This window comes from Bemisia tabaci, chromosome 6 (genome assembly GCF_918797505.1).
Source record: "Bemisia tabaci chromosome 6, PGI_BMITA_v3".
Lineage (NCBI taxonomy): Eukaryota > Metazoa > Arthropoda > Insecta > Hemiptera > Aleyrodidae > Bemisia > Bemisia tabaci.
In genome coordinates, this window is record NC_092798.1 from 45,162,039 (window position 1) to 45,189,894 (window position 27,856).

General features: G+C 33.7%; 2 protein-coding genes across 3 annotated transcripts in view; both read right to left on the minus strand.

The window, feature by feature from the left end:
* Window positions 1–71: 71 nt before the first annotated feature.
* On the minus strand, window positions 72–19,127 carry LOC109042929 (homer protein homolog 1). The gene is made up of 8 exons (XM_019059912.2): window positions 18,897–19,127; window positions 17,414–17,570; window positions 16,160–16,291; window positions 15,485–15,775; window positions 14,256–14,374; window positions 13,729–13,910; window positions 12,427–12,572; window positions 72–11,314 (listed from the first exon to the last, which is right to left on the minus strand). The coding sequence occupies exons 1-8, from the start codon at window positions 18,920–18,922 to the stop codon at window positions 11,129–11,131; spliced, it is 1,239 nt and encodes a 412-aa protein (XP_018915457.2). The 5' UTR covers window positions 18,923–19,127; the 3' UTR covers window positions 72–11,128.
* A 2,356-nt stretch (window positions 19,128–21,483) lies between these two features.
* Window positions 21,484–27,856, minus strand: part of slmb (beta-transducin repeat containing E3 ubiquitin protein ligase slmb) — a 91,288-nt gene continuing 84,915 nt past the window's right edge. For both annotated transcript variants that reach the window (XM_019059874.2, XM_072301581.1), the window contains exon 9: window positions 21,484–27,721. In XM_019059874.2, the coding sequence (XP_018915419.1) occupies window positions 27,515–27,721 (207 nt within the window). In that variant the 3' untranslated portion in view covers window positions 21,484–27,514. The remainder of the gene's footprint in view (window positions 27,722–27,856) is intronic.

Genomic DNA, 27,856 nt, shown 5'->3' on the forward strand with positions numbered 1-27,856 from the left:
AAAGATAAATTTGTGTTTGGCTTTGGGGTCATTCAAAATTTTGGCCACAATATTGCAAAAAAAGGACACGGTTTATAGTTTTACAATGATGTATTAATTATAATTTTTACAAAAGGAAAATGACCAATGAGTTTAAAACAAGTAAATAAATAAGTAGTAGAAATAAATTAGAGCAAAAAAATCAATGACGATGGCAAACAATAATAATTCTTAAGTTAGTCCTAGATACAGATTTATGGTCAAATTGGCAAGACCTCGATGAAAAAGTGAATAATAAATGCCAAAGACAAATTAAATAGGCAATGAACCGAAATTTTTTGATCCTAAAAAACACAAAACATTAAGAAGGACAATTCGTTTATTCTAGGGAGAAGATCCTTAAGTTGGGGAGGGAGGGGGGAAAAGTAGAATTATGTAAAAGTATTAAAATAAAGAAAATCACAACCAGAATGATGTACCTAGTCATAAAGTGTCTTTTGATGGAGGAAGTTTAACATTTTTCATCACTTGGGACTGGAAAAACTCGTTACAGAAGCTGTACTGCTAGATAAAACCTTTCATTTCCTATAAATACCTTTGAGTCAAAATATTCTTGAATATTTTCAGAGCAGCCTTTTTTTAAATTTGAAAATTTTCTGTGTTACGAACAATCTGAAAGACTGAGAAATTCTTGATCTATGGTCGCATTATAGCTGAAACTTATCTTAAGCAAGGATACTTAAGAGATGCCTCAGACATGAAAGAAAAAATGACTGAGCCTTGAGAGGGAGCTCTGAAGTATTTGAGAGCCAGACAATATTCCTATGCTATCCTTAGAGCTATGTACGTTTTCAGCAGGAGATTGTGTTAGAAGTTTTTAAATGGAAAAATAGCTAAAATTCAACAGTCATGAGGTGCAAAAGCGAGTGCAAAGATTAACAATCTGATTTCTTGGAACTCGGACTCCTGAGAAATCATGGGCTAGACACCCTGTTGTGTCCCCATGAGCAGTCCTGTCCTTTCAAGAAAGTTATGAAACATTTGAATTCTTCGAGAAATCCTTCAACAGGGCAACAGGGGCATGAGCCCAATGTCCTGTTCCAGAATAGTTGGAGAATTTTATCCAAATACTTGTAACCAGGGAGACCAATAGGTCCAAGAAGTTCAGAAAACTTCATTCCTTGATTTACAGGTAACTGGAAAAAAGAGAAACAAAACTTTTGCAAATAAAACCTGCAAAGGTCATAACGACATTTCTGTACCTTTTCGGAAATTTTTTTGTAAGGAAAGAAAACAAAAAGAAAGAATTTCCCGTGAATTTACCCCAAATTTACCGTTTGGCAGCAGGAAAAATCGACGGAAACCGGTATCAGCAGGTTTTATAGTATTCATCAGTTTTTGCTTCACATGAGTGAAATTTAGGTTAGTTTAACTTTGGAATTTACGAATCATTTTACAGGCTTTCACCGCAGAGGCTTTGAGTTTATTCAACTAATTGAAGTAATTCTTTGAGAATTTGCTCAAGAAAAAAAGACAGGCAGCAAATGCGTCAGACAACAATGAAAAAAATAGCATCAAAATTGATAAATTCCAATTGAGCCCAGTGCCTCAAAAAATCTGCCCTATCTTAGGACAAGCTATGGAGCAATCACAATTGGAGAAATTATTGTACTTACTCAAACACTATAAAAAATTACGGATATTATACATCCCTCGATCTACAAAATTGCACAGAAAAATGATGAGATAAAATGATAATGATATATGTATAAAAAAAAATACAGCCTTATTAAAAACTTAAACTATAGTTCATCTATTCAAATAGCTTACATAAAATAAATACTGATTCGGAATTATTAGCTAATAATAAAACTTGTACTGGGTGAAATATTATGGATTCACACTCAATTATTGTTGACGGAGTCTGTTTATTATTCTATGAGAAAGTCACAGGAATTGAGACAAAATTGAGCCATTACTTAAAGTTTCAATGTCAATGGTATATTGTCATTCAAAAAATTCATAGATCTTACCTGAAGAATGGAATTTTATGAAGAGACAAATTTAAATCATTCTTCTCAGACTTTAAAAGCATGAGTAGTCTTAAAATCTTAGTGGAACCATTAGTTATATTTGATTATTTCATGTTAAAAACAAATTTGTAAAGACTAAAGCAGTCTAGAAATGCGTAAGTAAATTTGTTCAATTGTTAATTTACAATAATAATAAAAAAAGCATGAGTGCTCACACTGAAAAAATAAAGATAATTTGATGAGGAAAGTCACTGAACTTCTCTCACATTTCACCGAGCTTGCAAACTTCATAATTTGAATGGGAGTGATAATTATTTAACATTTGTTTTAACAATTGACTGAACCAATAGTTTGAAATTTATAGGAAATTCAGTAAAATAGCACTATTTGAACTAAAGTTTTTAAATAAAATTTACAACGATCTTCGAATAAAAATCTTACATTATTAATCTCAGAAGGAATCAGTGAAAAGAAATACTTGATCTCAAATTATAATGCAATACCTTCTGTCACACAAAAAAAAATGAATTGAGAAAAATTGCACAATTTCTTTACGAAAAGCTAGATAGAAATTCATACTACAAATCTGAATCTTGGTTTTATAACTCAATCAGTAAGTTTTCGATGTAACTCAAATTTAAACACAGCATTCTGACAGTGTAAAAATTTAAAAACAATTGTTAAGGGCAATAAAAATTCTAAAACATAATTGTAAAACGTGTTAAGCATGAAACTGACGTACCATTATCTGGAACTGATTAACTGCATGAATAAAATTTTTAACACTCACTCAATTTGAGTTGACTGTTAAAGCCATGCATTCTGAACGACACATCTAGATTTTCTATAAAAACACTTAATCAAATTCTTGCACCATATTGATCATTTGGGTAAAAAGAGAGAAAGGAAAGGAACCAGAACACGAATGCATGTCACAACTATTAATCTTGGGAATCCTCCAAAACTTCATCATGAGTAGATCATTAAAGTTGGATATTAGATTTAGCTTCATTAGTTATAGTCAAAGAGTGAAAAATGAATGCTTCAAATTTGCCCCCTTACACACACTTATTTACAAAAAGTTCCCGAATCGTTTATAAACCAGTTAATATTTGGCTATATTTTTAAAACAATTATAAGATTATAAAAGTAAAATAATGACTAGCAAAAACTTAATTAAAATAATTTCAATGAACAGATCAAGCGGCTTTCTTCCTTGAAAAACTTAGGGACTACGATAATCACTTTAATTGAGGCGCACAGCAATTGGACTACATTCTGCAAAATTTACTTTCTCTGGCTTGCTGTAGAAAGAACACATGTACCATTAGTTTTCCTTGGCAGATGGGTGATTTTATGGATAACTCAGAAATAGTAGTTCTTGATTGCAAAATGTAGTCCAATTTCACCATAATATTAAAGTCATTGGAGAGAAACCTCACAGCATAACAAAGAAGTGATTAAACCAAGATTAACAAAAACACAACAAGTCAAATTTCGGAAAAAAATGAGGTCAGCATTGTTTAAAATTTAACTAACCATACATCATCTCCTGTCAAAGATTCAAAATTACAAAAAATACTTTCATCGTGAAAATAGTCGTTATACTTTGTCTTGAGCATTGATTCTTATGATGGAATAGAACTTCAAACTTCTTTCAATCACTTCAAATTTAATGCAACTTGGTGTGTTTCTGTTGAACTTGGTCCAGTTTTGATCTTAATGAAAAATTGAAAATACACCAGACTCAAGATGAACTGGGCTGCGTTTAGCAGAAAAGAACCAAGCCATATTAGCTATAGCCAAATGTAACTTGGCAATTTACTTTTGTACATGAGAACGTTTCCATGGATTCTTTTGAAAATGTTAAGGTGAATCCAGGCTTCGAACTTCGCGATTCGGCCACCACGTCGCGCTACTCAATATAGCCGTATATATTTACCAAATTAATAAAAAAACCGTAATACTTATTCAAGATCCAGGGGATATAGCAACATACTTGAGGAATTCTCAGTAACAAAATATTCTCAAAATTTCCAAAAATAAAGTCGTAACTATGGCGGAGAGTAATTCCCATTGCGGCAATGGGAGAGAGAGAGACAGAACATGAGGGGTTCCGTTGAGCGCTCAGCCGCCGCCGCTGAGCTGTAAGTTTCAGCCGTGCTTTCTCAGAGCTTGCAATTCTAATTGTCAATATTTTTGCCTCAAAAAATCAAGCAAAAAATAATCTACATCTTGTGGATCTGCTTTTTGTAATTTGATCAATATTATTTCAGTAATCATCGAAGAAAAGTGAAATTCTTAGTGGTGACTGGTGGCACTATCTCTGATCTTGAATTATCCCTAATCGAACCCTGGATTCACCTTGAGGAATTTGTTTCGTACTGGGCAATTTTACTGAAATTTGCACAACCGTTTTCATGTAAATTATTGAATTGCCCAATTAAACTTGGCAATAGCTGATGTGGCTTGGTTCCTGTTTGCTTAGTGCAGTTCAACGGTCGTTTGAAATCAGCACACACATCCTCATAAATGACCATTCTTGAGAAAAGGACTCAAAAGTTGAGACTTTAGCACCCCTGTTTAGAGGCCATACAAGAACATTTAGGCATTAAAATGGACAAATAGTTCCAACCATATAGAGTTATAACCGTTTAAAAGATGTGAGGAAATTCTGATTAAAGCTTCAATCGGCAATTATTGGGGTTCAAAATCATCATATTAAAACACGACTTTCCATGTAAATTATTCTGTGGGATACTAGAGAATGTTATCTGTCAGAACCTCGAATTCGGATTTTAAGACTCAACTTGACAAATATTGCTCGCCTTAAAAATTTGCCTCTGTGCTCTAGGGTTTCTTTTCCCATGGATGATCGCGTAATGAGGGTGAAACTGTAGGAGCAAGTGACGGCAACTGCGATTGCTGAGTTTCAAAATTTTCGCTCATACTTCATTTTTAAAAAAATACTATAAAAAATTTGATACAAACATTTCTGAGAATATTATGAAAAGGCTAAAGAAAACTCATACAAAAATTTAAGTAATATAGTTACAGTAAAGACGTTGTGTGTGTAAGACGTTGATGTTACTGTAACATCAATCTACGTTCAATTAAGTAAGAGTTAACAAAACATCTGCAGTGTTGCAGATCAGAACACATGCTTTAATACTTTCAATAACAATATACTTATGGTGCGATTTGAAATAGACATGGAAGCAATCTTCCAGAGTGTTATTGACAGACTTCAGGAATAAGAGTTCTCACTTTTCAAGATATTTCTACAGCAAGTTGAGAAAAATTCCCTGACTCTCGGAATCGGCAATTCATGGAGATGCACTTAAAAAATAAGCAATTTCTAGAATTTATTATTCTTTTCAATAAAGGCATAATACTCTGAAATTCTTATTTTGATGGGATTGAAAACTATCCGCATAGAAAAGAATGAGGCAAGAAGAGAAAATTTCAGTCTTTGCGATAAAATGTTGACACATTTTAGTGTGAAATTTGTAACTTTGACTAATTTCAGTTTTTCGCCAAATAAACACCTTGAATGGTAATGCATGGATTCTCAAAAAAAAAAAAGGTAGAAATTTAACAGTTGAAAATAGTTAAAAGGCGCTAATAATTTAGGTTTCTTTAGCTAATTTAAGAGGACAGACATCACTTTCAGGCTACAACTGTGAGTCCTACCTAAGAATAACAACCTTCAGTTAATAGCAGTCAAAAGTTCAAAAGCAAAACTGTAAAGCTTACTGTAAAATAAAATTGAAAGGATACACAGAAAATGAGATCAATGAGGAAAAAAATGCGATGAGTCCGTTGAGTGTGGAAAGAAGAATCTACTATGCCGAATCCGATGAATAAAATACAATAAAGATTGTAATATTTTGCAACTTAGTTTTCACTTCCCTCCTACAAGAAAAGAGGGGGGATTGATGTGGTATGTGTTGAAATTTTCACAGAATTTCCTTTAATTTTTAATGTAATTCTTCTGACCAAAAGTTAAGCAACATTGGAATGCACTGGACCTTACAATTTCTTTCAAAAATTGGTAACCTTCTCCCTATTACCAAAAAAATATCGAGGGGCTAATATTAATGTGAAACAATTTTTTATGACAGTATGAGATGCAATGCTTCAGAGATTAAAGAAAGAGTATGGCGATGCTGCTATAATTCATATAAAATTTTACAAGTACTTTGGCTCTTTGTTCAATAAAAAGAGCAAAATAAAGGTTCTGCAACGGACAGCCTCTTTCAGAACAGAACAAAAAATTTTCAAATGAAGGAAAATTGATCAAAAAGCAGTAATGAATTTCAGGAACAAAAGAAACTCATTTGGAGGTACTCACAAGAAAATTTTGTTATTGACCCAAATTTTGAAAAATCTTACTTCTCTTATATATAATTCTTGTAACTCTTCAAGGAAATGATCATTTTATAGCTTGGATTATGCTCAAATGGAGAAAATTCTCACGATTTCAATTCACCTTAGAATAAATAAGTTTTTACCTGCATAAAATATTTTACTAAATGTGGAAAAATAATTCTTTATTGCCTATTGACCAACCTCTCTGATCGTATGTCATTAAAACATTGTTAACCTTAAGAGCAACTTCTACATTATTTTTAAGAAAATAGCTATAAATTGTGCAGAGAAACTTTTAAAAAAATTTCCCCGCTATACTTACACATATTAAGGATTTATTAAATTAATGACTGGGTCTTTAATTATCACCACTTAGTAAATCTTGTACTCTGAAAAATCAGCAAGAATTAAACATGAGAGAAAGAAATCCTGCAAGATCGCTCTGGATTCATTTGCACAAGAGCAACAAACCCATTATTACTAACATTTTTCTGGGTAGCATTTGGCAACTTATGAAAAAGAGGATCTACATAGCCACTTGCACAACAACTTTCTACGTATTTTAGACGGAAATCAATCTAAAAATTAAATATTTTTTAATTCTACGTACAGCCTTCTTAAGCAGCAACACGAAAGGAAATAAGTGAAATCTGGGCTACAATATTTGCATGTAAAATAAATATAAGTGTACTTAAGAACAAGCAAAAAAAAATCTTTGGCAATGTATTAAGAGGTGATCAAAAATCAAATGAAAATTGATCAGAATCTACAAGTACAGAGGGGGGAAGGGACAAGATCTAGCAATAAAAAAACAAATGTAATATTCAAATGAAAATTACGGATATAAGATAATATAGAAAATTCTTTAAATTCTTGTTAAAAATTATTCTAACAATAAGTACACTGCCTTCCTACACACTACCTCTAATTAAAAATTTCACAAAATCTTGTACTAATGACTTGCATAACGAAGTATTTAAAAAGTTATCAACTTACTTTTTTTATATTTCCCTTTTTATTTATATATTCATAGGCGCTTTATACAACATGTACAAAAAGTTAAACAAAAAATCAAAGATCATACGAGAGATAAAGCTGATGATGAAATTAGAGTAAAAGTGCACTGTTCGTTGGCTACAGAGAAAGGTAAAAATTGAAAATTTACAATTTTTTCTTGTTTGATTCAAAGTGCATAACGGCAAGATGGATGAATCACATATTACAAAAAACAACCGACAACCAAATAAGCTGGGAAAATTCTCTTTCAGAATTTAAGTGAAAAATGTCTCCAAACTTCATAAAAAATTCTCTGACCTTCGTCAGTTTGATTTATTGTAATCGCATTGAAAAGGGAGCAGTTCTACCATTCATTTTAGGATTGCTTACGAATTCTCAGAGCTCTTCCAAAAAGTCACATTTTTCAAAATTCTTCATAATGATGGCTGAGAAAACTTTTGATAAAGAAAAATTGAGCACAAGAAGAATATTTTTGAGAAGAAAAAGGAAGCAGAGACAAGTGTGCATACCTTGCGACGAGTAACACTTCCAAAGTAGAAAGTAAAATAATTTGTATCTTTGAAAGTCTTTCCTTTTCCTTCTTATCTATTCTAGTTGAGGAACCAGTCGATTTCATGTCTTCAACTCTGTCAGTGCACTAAATTGAAAAATAAAAGAAAAAGAGAGAAAGATAATATAGGAAAAAAAGTACCCTACTAACAGACTTGACTTTTTTTGATGGCAATCCGACAAAATGGAGGGTTGCAATTTTAAAAAATAAATAGATACTAAAATTTTAAAAAGATGAAGTGATACAGACTTACTACGCATGAAATAAAAAATGAGGATTCAACTTTAAAATATTGGCAATTAGGCCGACTGCAGTAATAGGGCATTGAGAAGAATTTTCTCAAAACTGTTTTCAAAGCAGATGATAATGATAAAATAATTATGCTCATATCGAAAAACTGGATAGAGAATGGAAAACACATCATGGCATCAGAGACAAAAAGCACTAAAACCTACTCTATTACTAGAACTTTAGCAACAAAGATTCAATAACAAAACAACTGGTGATTTGGCATCACAAGTCACTTAGGTGTATAGAAATTCACAAAGCAACTACTTCAGAGACATAAAGATCAGGGCCCGAATCTTGTTGGCAGAGTTGCGGTCGGCTGTAAGTTGAGGCAAGGACAGGGTGTCCACTAAAACAGGCTGACCAAAAATCAGTACTTTTACAGTACTTTCCCAAGAAATTCAGAACCTCCTCAACAGAAAAATTCAGTACTTTTTCAGTACCTTCAATTGACAAAATTCGGCAAAATTGAATTTCCTGATCAAATTGTGACAATAATGACAACAAAATTAAAAAATTCCAGACCTTCTTACAAAATTCCGCACTTTTTCAGCACTTCCGGACCACCCGTTAAAAATCAGTACTATTTCCGGACTTGTAGACACCATGAAGGATGTTGACTTTGTTATTCGACCGCTGATTAATAGTTTGTACCATTGAGAAACTAAGGATTGCTCGACTCTGCTGTAAAAAAAGCTCAACTTGCTGACAGATTGAGTTTAGAATATAATTATTGCGGCTTAAAGTCAAATTTAAAGGTTAAGTTTCTTAACTTGCGGTCGACCGTAAACCAACAGGATTTGGGCCCAATGGATGAAATTCATAGGTTGTAATGGACAGTTATCAGCAAAAAACATTCTTGGTAAGACAATATGATGTGCATAGAGAAAATTAAGGGAAAAATGTGAACAAATAAATGAACAAAGTCCGAATTAAACAATGACACATTACTGGAGAGAGCTTAGTGATCTGAATAATGACTAAGGCCAGCTGGTCCGTAGCAACTAATTCGGCTTCTGAGCAGCTTCTAATGCCAAAGGAATTAAACTTCCATCAAGCTAAGTTTTTTCTCTTGATGGATGAACTTACAAGGGCGAGTTAGAGTGTCTTAAAATCGCAAGAAAAAAATGTCTTACTTTCTCAAGTCTTCCTGACAAATAGAAACAATGGTCCTCTGCACAAGGTATGAATTAAAACACTATGCAGCATGTTTTCTCTTCAACATTTCTGGAACATTTCTGTCAAGGAAAACTAATCACACGACAGGAAGTCAGGGAATCAACTTATGAAAAAGATTAGTGTTTACAATTCCCTTTTTTTTAGCCTCATAAGACACTAACAATAAGATACAAACATGTTTTTTTTTTTTTTTTTCAAATTGTATTTCGTTTAAAACCCTAGCAGCGATTTGCTCTTTTAATCACACCTGAAATTAGTCATGATGCACTCACTGATTTCATTTGAATACTTTCGGTCAACAAAAGAATCAACACAGCTGCATTATTATTGCAGATAAGTAATCCTTCAGTCCTCATTTTGCACTTTCGGAATACCTTGCTACAATGGTTACCCCATTATTGTTAGAAAATACATATACGCAACCTCTTGAGAAGACTCAGCATGAGTGCACACAGGGGTGCATAAAGTTTTTAGCCTTCCCATCATGAGAACTCCTGTTTCTTCAGAAAATTAAAAAAGATGACTTTTCTATGGATCGATTGTGATTTTGTTAAAAACATGTGCTTTTAATCGCGATTTGAGAGCTTTTCTATTTATAAACCCCATACTTAGGGGCTGTCCTATTTCCACATGCGACCGATTAGGACGCCTGGTCGCTTGGTCAAGAAGTTTTTCCGACACTGAGTGCTCATTCCAAATTTTCTGAGTCTGTAAAAATAATGCTTATCATGTCCAAATTTGTGGAGTTGGAGTACTTATTATTTCAGTCCCCTCTGATACAGAAAATATTTCTGACACTCGATTCAAAATAGAGGAGTATTTTGTGAAGGTTGTCTAATTTAAGAAAAAAAAAAAAAAAAAACTTTAGATGTACAACTAACAAACAATGAGTAAAATCAAAATAAAGTTTTGAGGTTTTTTTGTTTCTTTTTTTGTTTTGACTGCATCAAACTTTCACTGCCGATTGTATTATATGAAAGAATTTCATTTCTCATTGAAGGATTAATTTTCAAATTAACACTGCTGCTAAGTGCATTTAAGTGCTGCTTTTAATGAATGTGTCAAATTCATAGGAGCTTGGAAGTCAAAATTGATTATAAGAGAATACAGTAAACTGACTTCATGGGTCATACTTGGAGAGACAGGAAAAACTAAGAAACTCTCAGCCATTCACATAAAACTTTCAGTTTGTATAGGATTTTTGGGAAGTTTTTTAAGTTTTGGCCATTTTCCTTGAGCATTCTCCAATTCGTAGTTTTGAAAGATATTTTTAATTTTTTGCGCCCCACAGGATCCTGAAAAAATATACAGGGAAAAAGTCCTGCACCCCTGACTTTTAACAATGAATCCATTTAGCTTGAAGGGACAATAAATATTTTTAGATATTTGGTGAAATAATAATGTTCAAAATTGGAATTAGTAACATTGTTTTAACAATCAATCCATTAAAATTGAAAGTACAAGGATTGTTAGCAGATATTAGGTAAATTAATGTTCCAATTTTGAATTGAATACTTGAGACTGAGGGCTAGAATTGAGTGACTAAATTGCTAAACATTTCTAACCTAATGGTTAAGCATCAGATTAACTTAAAAATATTTTACAATTTATAGAACAAAAAAAAAAAAAAAAAAAAAAAACGAAACAAAACAAATAGCAAGACAGAGTGGCATTGATATTACATTAGTATTTACAGCCACTCTGTTGTACCTCATGTTTGAAGAGCAGTGAGCATTTCTTTATGAATCGTCATGAGTTCTTGAATTTGGTGAGCTAACTGATTATTCAGTGTCTCCAAAACACGTCTCTGTGACTCTTGTGCCTCCAGAGCCGTTTCTAATTGCGCTTGACCTAGGCTCACAGCAGCTTGGAGCTCTGCATTCTCTTGGGTAATCATCTGCAAAATGGGAAAATTGTATCAAGTATATTCACTCAAGGAGATGCAAGGTTTAATAACTCGGATAAATTTTCTCCATTTAGGACTTAAAAGCTGCTGTGTTATAGTCACTGAGTTGATGATGAAATAGAGCAAGAAGACTTTAGTGGGAGAACAAATGTTTTTCTTCCTTATGCATAGCGACATAAAAATAACATGACTGTGATAATGAACTGACTGAGATTTTGGTGATGATGACTTGTTCAAAATATATAACGTTGCTTTACATCTGGATATGCTCTGAAAGAAGGGACATTAGAATTTTGAAAGACAGGTTTGTGGCATGTTTGTGTTAAGAGAATAGTTGAGAACAGTGAATGTCAGCCAAAATTTTTGAAAAAATCCTATTAATGAGATCTAGTGTGATATTTTGAGAACCGTATTTTAAAGGTTTCTAAAAAAGTAGATAAACTGCTGAGAAAAATATAAAGGAGGTTTCGAGGAGAAAAGAGATTTAAGGATCCCTATTCAGTAATTTAGGGTGGTTTTAAGCTGATTTGTTGAGTTGAACCCAGATCAAAGAATTATTAGTTGTGCGCAAATTGAATATTCAAAAAACCTTAAAAATTTATAAGTTTTTTAATAATAATCTCATTTTGGCACTCTGGAACAATTTTTTAATTTCTTTTTTGTACAAAGATTACAATTCAAATGTCTTTGGAGCTTAACCTGTTCAGACAATTGAGAATCCCTGAAAATTTGTGGTAGTTAAATGCAGTAAATGCATACCCCATTTGCAGCGTTCAAAAATCTCCGATTGTGTCTTACCTTCTTCGCGGAAAAATATCAAAATGTTCCCTTGCCATTTTGCATGTTTTTTTCTTGATAAGTAGAAAAAATCTCCAGAAAATTTCATAAGAAACTTTTGATTAGTTTTCCCTTAAAAAAATAAAACATAAGCAGAGACTTTCTACTTACTAAACTGAGATAGACTTTTAGTCATCAATATGCTTGTATGGAGGAAAATTTTCGTGATTTCTATCCCTACTCTTTTTACCATAGCAGTCACGACGATGTAGTTAAAATAAAAACCAAGAAAAAAAGTTCAATGAGGAACTCAAAGGGTAACTTGCCTTCAAGCGATCATCAGTTGGTTGTTTCTGCGCGTTAAGCCTTTTGATTTCATCTTCTTTAGATTTAATGTCTATGTCCATCGATTCACAACGCAATCGTAATGTTGCTAGTGTTTTCCGAAGTTCAACCGCAGCTTCAGTTCCACCTACATCACAAACAGATACAATTACTTACATTTCAGAGAGCGATGATCTTGTTTGTAAATGAATGACATGATATTATTTATGGTCAATTTAGCCAAGTGTGGTGTAGTGGTTGTAGCGCTGGCTCTGTGAGCAGAAGGCCCCAGGTTCCGTTTCCTGCCAGGCGACCTGAGTATGACAGTCTCAGTGTTTGCCTGTTGATTGCGTATAGAGGGGGATGGAGCTTTACCTGCGGACGCAGGCTTACCCCTTTGGGTGTATTAGAGGTAACTAAAAAAATTGGTGATTGATGGAGAATTTAAAAGTTGAAGGCTCACTAGAAAAATTGTATAACATGTAAAACTTAAGGAAATAGTGAGGGTTAAATTCATAGGTATCTTAACAAGATACTTAACCGCTAGAGAGGGTAGGATTAAGGTGTATTTCTCAACAAGGTTCATTAAAATATTTTTTTAGTGTATTCCTCAGTCACTTATTCAAATTGGAAATTGGAATTGAGAGAGGTTGGTAAACACTTATTTCTGTCATCAAAAAGCTTTAGCAGCAAGAAATCTGGAAGAGGGTATTTCTTACTCAAAATCATGCCCTCCTCCAAATTGAGGTTTTATTTTCTTGAACGTTATGGTTGAAATTTTGTACTTGTAGACCGGATAAAACAAGGTAAAGCAGATGAGACAAGATCATTGAAATGATATTGACTCTATGTGGCCGCTTTGTCATGTCGTGCGATTGACTGAGCGGAAAGCACAATTTTTGAAATCTGTGTCTTATCGCTGCATGACATCGCATCGCAGAGACAAAACAGCACTAAAAAGCTAAAAGCACCTCCGCAGCACCTGACAACCACTTAGTCAATGAATAAATTATTTTTGTATGATTCAGTGAAAAGTGAATTTATGAAGTGCAAAGGTGCAACTTATTACTTCAGATATGATAATAACAAAATCATATTTGAACAAGCCAATGAGCTAAAGCGATATAATTTGTAGAATGTTCACTCTCCCCTCTTTTGTTTCGTGCAAAGGAATCAAGGACTTGATTGACAGCCGATTAATGAAAACTTGGATTGTCATATTTTTAGTTGAAACCTTGTAAGGATCAATTTAAAAAAAACAACAGCCAAAAAATAAGAACAGGAAAATTAAAGAGACTACGCACCTTTTGAAGCTTCTAATTCAATAAATTTAGTTTTTAAACGGGTATTTTCTTCTTTATATGCCTGCAACTGTTTCTTCCATTCATCTACGTTTGCTGTACTCTCTTGTAAAGCACTTGTCAGCCTTAGGTTATTACTTTTTAAAGTTGCTAGTTCGACTTCCCATTTTTTAGCATTGGCAGAGCTAGTGTAAAAAGAAGTTAAACAAATATTATTTTCATTCAATTAAAACGAGATACCTTCAAGAAATAGAAAGTTAAAAAACAACCGTATGACCTTCCACTTATGCAAGATACAAGTCAATACCCACACAGCCTCAAAATTTGAGAGATAATTTTGGTTTGGGTCAGAGAAGCTGACTTACTTTGAATTGTGTGGCACTTTTCAATATTTTGATGCTATTAGAGGTAAGACCCTGGTAAGACCCCAGTCCCACTTTCAATGTGACTGCTTACTTGCGTTTATTAAAATTTGATGGTAATATTACTGTACAAAAATTTTCTTAAATGAAATTATGAATTTCTCTCACCTGTGAGCCAAAGCTAATTTAAGTTGGTCGTTTTCGTACTTCAGTCGAGATTCATTTGAAGTGGCTGTCATGATGGGAGGCTTTGTTTCGTTCACCTGGTGTTTGGGACTTTCGCTTCCCTGTGATAAAATAGTGGAAAAAATCATTAACTATCTTTGTTACAAGGTGGTTCGCTGTCTAAAGGTGTATTTCAGAATTGAATAACCATAGCTACTAACTGCCGACTTGTTTTGTCTTACGGTATTAAATTTTTAAAATTAAAGTATTGATTCTTTCTAGGCACAATTTAGTGAACAGATTGTCAACACTTTTCTAACATTTATTTTTCATTTTATAAAAGTCTTTTTTTCGCTCTCAAATCTTCTTTCCATCCTATCATTCAGTCCATCTCCATTACTTTTTATCATTAGACTTACAACTGATAGGTACATAGATTATAGCGAGCCAATCACGCATAGACTTGTTATCTCGCCACCCGTGATGTCAGCAAGTCTATATAAGCATGCGCTGCGCCTAACTCGAGGTCCCTTTTATCCTAGACCCGTGTGTAAACACGTATCGCCTTTTTAGCCCTTCAGGCGTTTTCTCATCAAGTGTCAACTAGTGAAAGTGCGTCATAGTGTGGAAACTCGACGAACTTCTCATTTACTCTTATTCTCAATATTTAGTGCGACGTTTCTGTCAAATTTCGGATTAATACAGTGATAAACTTTATTAATTCGCCTCTTTAATTTTCACTCCATTTGTCGTAGTTTGTTGATCCTACGTTAACAAAGATCAGCTGGTGCTGAAACGGTTATAATCTTTGAACTTTATTTCTATCACATCACCAATAAGAATAAGATGATGTCACAACCGACTCTTATTCATTACACAGACAAAGAGAAACAGATAAAGAGAAACACATAGAGGGAAACAGATAAAGAGAAACAGAGTTTCAGTCTTTTCATTTTTTTCTTCTTCAGAATTTTCTAGCACATTTATAACACTGCCGAACAAAACAAATTTTTCTTCAGATTTTCCAAAATTTAAAAAACTGCTTCTTCTTAGAGTTTCAGTATTGATTCCGGTAAATTATTCTGACAGTAAAATTATTTTGGATGGCTGTAAATGTGAAACTAGGCCAATTTAGATACACTTTTACACAGCTGCATCTATCGGAGCCATTTTGAATAAAATGGAGGACTCTAGGCTGCTGAATCATAAGTGAAAGCAATCAAGAATTTTACCTGAACTCCCGATAAAGACTGACTTCTCTGGTGCAAATTATTTCTTGTTGGGTCATTGGGATCTTCCATCATAGGTAACGATGGACTAGCGTTTGACTGCATGTTGGGTGGATCAATGAGGCACTGCTGCTGCATTGTCACTGAATCTGTGCCGGACGTTCTTGTTGTGATCGGACTTGCATTTGCACTCGTGACCGGAGTTGTACCTGAGTCATTTCCATTTCCATTAGCTGTGATTTTAGCAGCTGCCAATCTTGTCGTTTCTTTTAATTCGTGAAATTTCTCAATGAACTATGGGAAAATAAATACACCATTAGCGCGAATAATGATTTCCTGCTCAAAAATTTCTGAATTAGTGCTTGAAATTTGAACTATTGTTAACAAACTCTGCAAAAAGGAATGAATGGTTTAACATAAAAATCTATTGCTTCAAATGAAATAGTTGGATGACCTCAGTTCATGGTATTTTTCCTCAAGTTTTACCTGAAAGTAAGAATTTACAGATGAAAATAAATTCAAAAGGGAGAAAATTTCATATAGTTATGTCATCGTGCGACACGATCATAGGATAACAAAAGGTACTCTGAAAATAATTTAAGTTGACCTGTATTGACTCGAGAGAAAAACATATAATAAGGATGGATTTTGAAAGAGAGGACAGTCAAAATTGTTTACCCTGTTTAGTTCGTTTTCTGATGAAAATCCGAGTCCATAAACAGTGTTAGCTCTAACATCCGACCACTGACCAAATTTCTGAGATGTTTTGGTAAATGTCATGTTGGGCGTGATGGTGCTATTGATGACCGCCTATAAAACATTGAAAACCATTGATATTCATTAAGGAATCATGAATCTGACAAAAGAGAGAAATTATTCATCTGTAACTTTATCTTTCACTTATTCTTGCATCATATCGATGGTCAATTCATTTATAAATGGACCGCGTTAAACAGAAAGGAACCAAGCCACATCAGCTATTGCCAGATTTAACAGGGACATTTTATTTTTTACAAGAGAACGTTAGTGCGGATTTCAGGAATTTGCTTCGCACTGTGGAGAAATCCACTGAGATTTGCACAAAAACCCACAAAACCGTTTTCATGTAAAAAATTAAATTGCTAAATTAAATTTGGCGGTAGTTGCTGTGGCTAGGTTCCTTCATGTTTAACGCGGTCCAAATGAGCTTAGGTAACTTAATAATAGCCAAAAAAGCCAAATAACTGCCTAAGATGAATGAGTATTTTACTTTCTTTCACCTGAAGCTCAAAGCTATCCTCATGTCGGTGATTCTTTTTCAGTAATCTACATAGGTTTTATGTTTTCCTTAATTCAGTATTATTGTTGAATTTTTTTCTTACTGATACTTTTTTTTATTATTACTTACCTATTATTTAAGTTTCCTTCATTGAGAAATTTACATTTGACATTACATGATAAAAGGCTTTAAATGTAAATTTCTCAATTAAGAAAACTTAAATAATAATAATAATAATAATAACAGAAAAAAAAGAAGTATCCGTAAGAAAAAATTCAACAATGATACTGAATTAACGAAAACATATCGTATCTTACTGATGCTTGAATCAGTGAGAACACCAACTCGGAAAAATGAGAATAATCAAGACACACATGAAACTTCACAGTAGGTGAAGAAATTAGTTTCAGAAAAAGATTTTTGCTGCCAGAAGACAAGTACTTATGAACACTTTAAAGGTCCGAGTTGGAACAGATGCGCTAACTGCAATAACCTTTACATGAATTAACTGTCGTTAATGGAAATTGAGCATTTTCAAGTTACCCAGTTGGTGTGTTTTTGTTCTCACTGATTCAATTCAAAAAGCCTCAAGGTGACTTCAGGGAGGATTATCAGTGTGCCTTCCTTTCAGATAGGAAAAAGAAAACATGAGAAAGAAATATGATCATTCTTACTTTTGGTCCTTCCACACTGATGATTCGATAGAGGTTCCGACTTGAGTCATAAAAGAAAGACACATTGACTGCAGAGGCAGAGGCCGATATCCACGATCTTTTTGTTTTGGGATCAATGTGAAAAACATGAGCACGGCAAGTAAAGATAGGTTTCTCACTGAAAATTGACAAAATAGCCATAAGTAAAACATTCAACGAATATGAGACATGTTCTTCTAGGTTGTTTCATTGATATAATGTCCTTTCTCGACAGCATGCGTTGAAGATCAACGGTCAAATCATTTATTCATTAAACCATTAAGAAAATAGCTGATTTAAATAATTAGTAAAGAGCTGCCTGAAGACATGCATTTGCATTGTTTTTTCTCAGTGTCACTGATTTTTTACTTTGACGTTGAGGTAGGTGTACCTCCATCTTCATTCATTCCCAGACCTCTGATTAAAACTTATTTTAATGGTGATGTAGGATAAAAACCACTTTGGACTAAAGAATTTAATGTTGTATAAGTTATAATATGCAAAGGCATTTGATGAAACACTCAAAAGTACTTCTCAAATTGCCTTTGCATTTATCCAAGGGACACTTCAGGAGACACTTACTATTATTCATTTCAGCATTCAATAAAGTGCCTAACATAAAATTCCCGGTATGTAGACGGTAAGAAACAGAACTTTTCAACCGGCACAGTAAAGGAGAATTTTGAACTAGTTGGGGGACAAAATTGTCAGAGCAGGTTAGGAGGCGTTATGAATGTAGACCACCCGCTAACCTACATCAGGTAATACCTTCTCTTATAAAAAGCAAATGTTAAAAAATTTACTGATCAGGTGAGGTAATCACACTGCTACGGACAGGATGTCAAGATATCATTCACTTATTAGTTAAGGCCCATCATAACGTTTATTATTGATGTAATGGAAGTGAAAGCATCTCTAACTTTCCAAAAGTCAAACAGCTCGTTACGGCTAGCTCACATCCTTTGCTACAATCACATCCTATGTTCTACTCTGAAACTTGACCCAGAGGATGTGATATGCAAAGTTCTGTAGAAATCTAATGAAGGGCAGTTAGATTTACAGACAAACAGGCGATCTCTGTCTTCTATGCAATGAATATGTCGATGCTGGATCCTTAACCTACAAATACATAGATGACTCAGAAAATTTCATGTACCGTGCAAGAAAATTTCTCTTTAGAACTGTGGTATGGTTACAAGCCGTATAAATTGCACTCCTAGGACACTTAAAAAGGCATAGTACAACTATAGATTCAAAAGTATTCAGGAGCAGTGCGCAGCGTTTAATGAGAGATGGTACTTCAATACCTCCTCTGCTGTCAATATGGGCTTACAAGAGGATCTAGAGCTGCCAACAATTAATGGTTCATAGATCAAGCTTTTCTCTGCTCTTGATTTGGCATAGCAGAGACTTTTCCAAGCCTTGCCAAAAAGAAATCTGGTCTGAAGAGACTGGTGAAACTTACCCAACTGTATCATTTCCCGAGGTCATGGTAGTAAAAGAACTAATTGGAGAATGTTCAGGGAAAAAAATTAAAAATTCTGATAAAAGCCAATGAATATTTCGGAGATGGTGGGGTAAACTGGATTATCTGTAGTACACCAGTTACTGACGAGCTAATAAAAGGGGAAGCTTTCGAAAGTTTCGTCCGGTCGCAGACCGCATCAGAGACCGCCGCACAAACTTCAACAAAAACATGAAAACGAAAACGTAAGTTCAACTTTCACGAATCAGAATGTTTTCTGGCATGCTAGTACAAAACAAAAGGTGGAGACCAAGCTACGTCATACGTCATTGATCCGAATACTATTGATATCGGTAAATATTGAATTTACAGGTTCTGACAAAAAAAACTTGAGTAGAGAGGAATTTAAGTCCCTGTGCATTATCAGAAATGATGTAAAATTTATACAATGCAGCGTCAATCGTGGAGCCGTAAACTTTTTTTAAATGTTAAATTTTTCATGAATGGTGCCAATGTAGTCCTCCTCCTCATTACCTACTTGGCACGCAAGTGGTATTCTTAACATTTGAAGGCGATTCTTGTCGGAGAGCTGGTTATTTTTTCTATGGTTTGTGTCAATTTCTGGCGAAAAAAAAACCTACTATCATCTAAAGGAGCATTTGTAACTTGGAATCGTAAAAAAAACAAACCTACTTGCTGGACACATTTTCTTAAATTCAGGGGGTAGTTTAATGTTTTGATTTCGTAGCATTGGTTACAAATTGCATGAGCCAACTTTTTTTTCTCTGCCGCACTCCCTGGTAACACAGACCTATCTAAGTTGTACCCGAATTCCATTCCACCTTGTACATTACATTGAATATCGATGGCTAAAATGTGAAACTATGAATCTCTGTTTGCGAGTTAACAGATTTCCTGTCATAGTTCATTTTTCTTTTTGGAAAACTAGCCAACATAATTACTCGAAAACTTGGTCTTGATTTTTCTCCTCTCGTGGCAGAATTATTCTGTATAAATTTTTAGCTTTACAGTTGGCATACTTCTCTATAAAAATTGAAATAGGGGGGGAGGGGGATTTTTGAAACACCACAATGGAGATGGGAGGTTTTGAACTTTGGCCATCGATATGCATTGCTGCAACCCCCTTGTTCTGGCCTGGTTTTTCATATTTTTTAAAAGAATTCGGCCAAACATCTTTTCCTGTCTGAACCATGAAGCATTATCAATTGAAGTTAACAGAGACGGCAGACTTGAACTCCCTCTCCCAAAAGGATGTGTTTCTTACTTGACGAACAGGCCTCAAAAGCTCATCCTAAGGAGCATTTTGTAACAGAATTGTTGCATTATACTGCAATACTGCAATAATTGTAAGATTCTTAAAAATTGTAAGCACTATTATTGTAATTTGTTCTTCACATTTGGCACAATCTTTCTTAAATGGGGGAAAAAATTGTGATTATGTTAGATTAGGAAGAGTAGTGTCAAAATTTGAAGAATTTTTTTAAAAAGAGGGTTACTTTTATTGGGCCACTTTTCTTTAAAAAAGCACCATTTTGAACAATGTTCTTGTAGTACTATTGTGATGTAATGTTATCCATGTTACTTGGTATTCATAAATGAGGTGGTGGTTGGATAAAGGATAAAGGGCCTGAGCCCAACTCAAAGTCTTTTTCGGAAGAACAGTTCTTATGATTTGACAGCCACATGTACAAGCACACAAATTTTTACAACCCTTCCTGCAAAATTGAGTAGGGTACTGAAATTCTTTTAACGATAAAACAGGTTTAAATTGCCAATCTCACGAAATTTTCAATGTGTATCACTAGGAACGTGATTTCCTCACTCGCACCTTTCTTCCACTGATCTATCACCTCCAATAAAAGCGTGCATTATGTTTTCAGGGTTACTATATGGTATGAACGATTAGGTAATATTAATAAAAAATTTAGAGAAGATGAGTTTTTCAATTTGCAGTTGTGCAGAATTTAAGACATAATAATGACTTTTTTTATAGAAAACAAATTTTTGCCTTTGTTGAAACTTTAAGTGAAATTTGATTGTGTGTTCACCTGATGGAAACTCAAGATATTACAATGTAGGTGGTGCAACTCCACTATCCTGAGGGGGAAAATGAGAGAGAGGAGAAAAACAGAAAAAAACTAAGAGCACTTGAAAAATGAGAAACATGTGACCATTTTTTTTTAAAGTTAATCCTCGTTCTTTAAAAGGGTGCAAGAAAACAGGAAATGTTGAAATTTTTATGTTTTCTTAAGACAGGAATTGACATAATTCTAAGGTGATTTGTCTCTGTGGTCAAACTGCTTGAGATGTATCGTTTCGATGAAGTAAAAAATCTTGAAAGGCATGATGATAAACAGTAAAGGATGACCAAAATTCAAATTTACTGCTCTCGTAGTCAAAAATTAAGACCTTATGCAGGCAGTTTCTCTGTTGGAAAACAGAAAAGTATTACTTAAAACCGCGTACCTACACTCTCACAGATTACCCTGCTGCTGGTAAACTTGAGGCTCAAAGCGGCATGAAGGAAAAAAAGAAGAATGGAAAAATCCAAAAGAGGGGAGAGAAATAGAAAATTTTGTAAAAATGTTTAATAGTTTTTTTTTTTTAAATAAATTACAATTATATACAAGTAGAATACCTACACTATTACTCATGATGTAATTGATGATTAGAGACAGATTTTTAGTTTCAATTAATCAAAGTATCTGATACACTGAGATCAAACAAGCGCCACAAAAATTTAAACAGCTGCTTTAACTATGTCACAAAATAGCTTCATTGAACTTTGCGATGACATTGTTTTGGGGAGGCTATTTCTGTCTGTTGAGAATAATGAAATAGATCAGCACTAAACTTTTTGAGGACAAAATCAAGCTGTAGTGAACTGACAGGGCACTCAAAAAATAAATTCAAAATGGTCTGACGAAAACTTCATTTCCCAAGTAATTATTTCTTTGACAACAGTCATCTTTTATTTTATCTTCGCTGGTAAACTTCAGCTGGCTCGTTTAGCAAACTTAGTCCAACTCTAAGAATGCGTCAAGCTAGTTCTGCAGAAATTTGTCCATGTAGACACGGACAACACACTACTTCACAATAGATATCACCTTTTATCATAAATAAAACTAAGATTGAAGAAACGATGGAATGCATTACCATAGGAGATGACATCACACACTGTTTTTTTTGAAAGCCAATGCTTCCATCAAGATGGATGTAGGAACTTGACATACTGAGAGAGTTTATTATTTTTGGGCTGAACTATACCTTTAACATCAAGAACAATTTCATGACGAATTTCACAGACCAATTGTGAATTTTTTCATGATTACCATACATTTTTCATTTGATAGTACATTAGTTACTTTTTTAAATGAATAGATCGATTCAACAAAGAGAAAACATGAAATGAAAAGGAAAAAGGTGGAAGCCATGTTAGATTAAACAAACATCCTTGTTGCTGTGGCACCTATCATGAGCTGATGGTTTTTTTGTTCTTTTAAAAGTGATAATACTAATGTGACATCAAGAATTTAAGAACCATTGATAATAATCTATCTAGTTTTGGGTATAATGGTGGGAGTTGAAAAATGGATGTTATTGGAGACATGGCATGAAAGAGGTTGTGCAGCATCTGGAATAGATTCAAAGTATTTTAACCACAATGCAAAAGTTTTATTAGATACACCTTTTAGGCTACGATGATTATCAAAAGAATTTTATGAAAGCATCAATGTTCGTTCAACTGAATAATAGAAAAAAAGGAACCGCTCATCTTTGAGAAGAAACAATAGAAATGAAATGAATGGACGAAGACAAATAATTTAGTCATTTAGGTTTTACTATGATTCAGCGGCCTCTTCTAACAAAATTTTACAGCTGTTAAAAAAACGGGTTGCAGTTGACAAAATGGGCAACACGACAATATGGTTGATCTTTGATTTTCAATAAAAAAATTAAGTGAAAAAAGTCAAAACATTTCGACAACAACAAAAACCAACGGACAATAAAACATTGCCAGGAGTTTCATCAAACTCAAAAACAAGTTTTTACGTGTAAAGAGTGATACACAGAATAGAACAGAAATTAAACTACTGAGCGCGGCTAAAAAATTGTTCTGGCATTCTGAGTGGTCAGTTAAAAAAACTGAACAGTTAGGAAACACATCAAAGTGAATTAAATACACATTGCATGATTTCTTACTTATTAGACCCACCTGCCTACAAAAAAAAATATTTAAAGAAGAGATAATCTTCTTGTCAGATCCAGAAAATTGTATTTATCGACTGTAATACTTCAAAATTAAAAATTGTTTTTGCAATTAATGGGAAACTTGATTAAAAATGTGATTATTAAGAATAGGTCTTCTTCGCAAATTGCCTGTGATTGAATAGGGTACATTATTGTTAGCTTAGTTTTAAATATTTTTAAGCATGACTTAGTTAAAAATTGCACCAATAAAAAAACTGAGGTTAGCTTTTACTTGAATCTACTCAAAAAATATCTTTGATACAGTTTAAGTTTCTTGGGTTAAGTTCACAACGTTGAACTAATAGTTTATAGCCAGAGGAAATTAAGGATAAGAGGATTGACTGAAAGATTTTCAAGAAGCGGTAATTACATATATACAATTGCCTAAATTATTTTACAACAGTACAACTATTTACAACCTAAAACAATACATTACACCTTTCATTTAATCCAACGAAGAGAAAAAACAGAGTGATTAAAAAAACGATTTAAAAAGTTTTGAAGATTATGTAGTAACAGATGAAGCCTTAAGCTTCATTTTTAGATATCATTATTTGAAAAACACTGATCCACAGAAAATTAGATTGAAGAGTGAAAAGAAAACTTTAAAAAATTTACTTGAAATTGGAAACTCTTCATTAGGAAGTGAGGGCTCAAAAAAAGCATCATGCATAGTTCTTAACAGAGGAGAAGAGGGAAGAATTAATTAAACTAGACATGTTACCTTTGAAATCTTAGATTAAGTTCAGAGAAATTTATTTTTGCCATTAAGTCATTTCAGCGAAGAAACAAAACTTCAAAATTTAACACAGATCATGATGCAACATAATCTGTTGTTGCATATCACAGAAATAAAACTCCAGCTACATTTTGGCTGCCTCAATACAAGAGCAAGTAAGATAATTTTAACATTGAGATTCACAAATTTTGCCTAGTCCAGACCGGGATGGAGAAATTCATCACAGCTTTTCATTTCCAGGTGGAATAGATCACCTTTGTTAAAACTTATTTTCCTTTTAGTAGACAAAACAATGAGTACCTGCTCCTTTCATAATTATTGGAATGGTCATCACCTTTTTTCAAAGGGGGGAGAGAGATGATTCATTTCGATCTAGTTTGGAAAGAGCTGGATGATGCTATAGTTGTCTGTTCTACTTACTATGAAAGATAGAGGCATGGAAAAATTTTACACCTTCAAAATAAAGCTGGGAAAAATTTTAATCTTTTATCCTAATTGAAGCTTGAAGATTTATTGACCCTCTTTTTTTCTTAAGAAAAATTTGTTGAAAAGCTATGACAACAATTCTTTCAAGTCAACAAACTGAAGAGAACTTCAATCTTCCCCAGAGAGGAGAAAAACAAGTAGAATGTGGCAGACACTTAAGTGTGAAATTATAATGAGGCATCCTCAAGACAGAGATACTTTTCTATTGACTGGAAAAAAAATATATCATGACGTAGGCAAAAATGCTTCATCTCTTGAAATCAATTTAAAAAAAATCTTTCAATAATTTTGGCATCTGGTGAAAGAGTTTTCACCAGACGATAACATAAATACACTCAAATTAGAGTGCTTTACTTATCAGCAAAAGTGTTTTGTGTTTAATCTCTGCTGTAGCACTACATTTACTGATCAGAAAGTTGATGAAAAACGCCCACAAATTTTACCATGATTACTTTAATGTTTTTTCGTTGACAAAATGATTCATGTTCTTTTTTTAACTACGCATATTGATGGACACCTTGAAGGCGCAATGAGAGAAGAAAGCAAATCTTGACGATTGCAAAAAAATAGAGAGTTGTGTGATCATCCATCTTGTAAAGAAATACTTTCTATTCAAAAAATGTTTTACATGTCTAAATTTCTTACAACACGTGACTTAGTTTATCTTAGAGTTTAGAGAAGCGAATCTTGGCAGGTAGGAGGAAAGAGTAATGAAGGAGGCAGGAGATCACAAGGGCAAAAAGGCAGAGGAGAATCAGGATTATGTTTTAAAAAAAAGAAAAGAGCGAGGATATTAAGATAGGTACAAACAGATCACTTAAAATGAGCAGAGGCAAGGCTAAATTAAATTACAGTACGGCAAAAAGTTTTTTTTAAAAAAATAGGATCAATTATGTCTGTTGTTAGGTGGCGGTAAAGAAAGCTATCTTCTTATAAATAGAACATAACTAATGTGAAAATTAAATTAATGACACACCCACCAGAGGAAAAAAAAACAATAACCGCAAAATAATCTCAGATCCAGCGAGCCTGGAAAATTTGAACAAAAATGCAAACCAACTAGCAGAGGCAATACTGCTACCATTTACACAAACAAAATTGACACCAATTCCCATTGAAGTTGGGCATTCACTGAGATGCTTGCAATATTTTGAGCAAGTACCAGCAAAACAACTTCTTTGTGCATATGGATGTTTACAAAAAAAGGACCACTTGACAAGGAACAAATTCAAGCTCTCTGATAAGTGTTTCTCTTTCAAATTTCATGTGGCACACAATTAGCACAACAAAAATTACTGAAATTAAATTCTAATCAAAATATCAACATTTTCTTTTGGTTGTACTGGTGACAGAAAATTCGAATTTCCCGTTCACAAGAAAAACAAGTAAGTACTTACGAAAATCAAATTGCGTACTAAAAATTTTTAAGTAGACTCTTAAATCGAGCGGTGCTTCTTCTGTGCCCTGCGTTGTTCAAAGTGTAAACAACACAGGAACGGCTGAGCTGAAGCACCAAGATTGAGTTTGCCATACTTTCATACCAAAGAGACTGTTATGCTAACGTTTAGTGTACAATTTAACTTCAGTAGATTAAGGTTTTTTCGTGAGTGGGAAGTTAGAATTTGTGCATTAAAAACATTAAATAGCTTGGCTAGGAGTTATTTTTAATAATTATTGTTGCACTAATCATATTCTGCTTGAAATATTGATGAGATAATTTACACCATAATTCTTAAATTGGCACCTTGTCCAGTAGTCCAATGAGTTCTACACTTAGCTTCTTGTAGATAAGAGCTACCTAGCGCTGCCCTTCAAGGTTGATTTAAAATCGAGGCTAGAAAAGTCATCATCCATCGTCATAAGAACTTAGGAAAATTTTTTGCTGGATTCTGATGGGACATCGTGAAACAGAAGGGATCTCTCCATGAAATGAGTTTTAAAAAACAATGAATAGACAATTATGAGGCTCCAGTATTTGTGTGGTTTTAGGAACTCTTTTGGTGCACAGATACCTTCTGCTTAGTGACATTCAATTGTGCATACGCCAACGAGCAAACCCTGATGAAGGCTAGACTAATTTATCCTGAGATTTACAATAAGAAACTACTATTTTTGACTCATCTCTAAAAGCACCGATCCACATCAGGAGACTGACGAAACAGACGTTCTTTTAAAACTGAGCCAGGAATAGTAGTTCCATGTTGCAAAATGAAGTCCAAATTTATTGAAGTAGAAACTAGTTTTGTCTACTCAAGGACAGATAAACTAGCTATCAGTGAAAAAAAGTGTTTAGTGAATGAGAAGTTAGTAATTGGGCCTAAGCACAAATGTGCTGTTGCTAGAGAGACATTATTGCCATGGTGGCATTCCAAGATCTTACTAAGGCGTGAAAACTCATAAAAAGCAGGGCAGGAGGACGATAAATATTGCAATCACTATTATAGTGCTGTCGTGCTGAGTTCAACTTAATAAGAATAAAAATCATTTGATGATTCTTTAACGCAGAATAGATTTTGGTCTCTAACTTATACATGCAAAATGGCACTTAGGCAGCATATGAAGTGACGATATGTTTAAAAATTTAAAAAAAAAAAAGATAAGAAAGAAAGAAATTTCACGGTAGCCTATATTGATTGTGCAATTTTAACATGAATGCCACTTAGTTCTTGGGATTTTGAAACAAATTCTAATCCTATACTGTAGCACTGCAACATAAAAAACTGGTAATAAAACCTAATGGTGAAAGGTAGGAGCACTCCAAACAGAGTGAATATTTAATTCTTGGCAGTTGACATTGTATTTGCGGTTTGGATTATATAAAAGGGAAGAGAGGTAAGAAAGGGATTTAAAAACTGACTGATAGCATTAAATTTCTTCAACTTAAATATTTACACTTCTATTAACAGTTAAAAAGAGGGTAGTCTTTACAAACTATATACAGATAATCCATTTTGATCAATTAAAATTAACTAATATCAAGATTACACCTAACATCAAATAACAAATGGATGCAAGCTTCTCAATGGAGCAAAAGCCATTCTTGTCGGCAGAGGTGATTTACAGTTTACTGTGATGTCAACAATTGAAGCATCACAGAAACTTAAAACGAGTGAACAAGGGACTAATCATAGTGTTCCGGAGGATCATTCATTGCATTTGAAGAGAAACTAGGTTGAAGGGTGAGATGATTAGAGGGAGCTTGTTGGTTATTATTGGATGATGTTTCAGTGTAGTTAAGGAAATCCCAGATGAGAATTGTGTCGTCGTGCGAGGAACTCACTATCTGGAACTCGTCAAACTGTAGACGGAATACTCGCCCAGTGTGTTCCTGAGGAAACGATAAGAATGAATAAGTTACATTGAATAAAGTAAAATAAAACAAAATGATTACTGGCAATGTATTCATATTTTTTATAGTCGTAATTACAGCATACAAAATGTGCAATTGACACTTTAAACAACT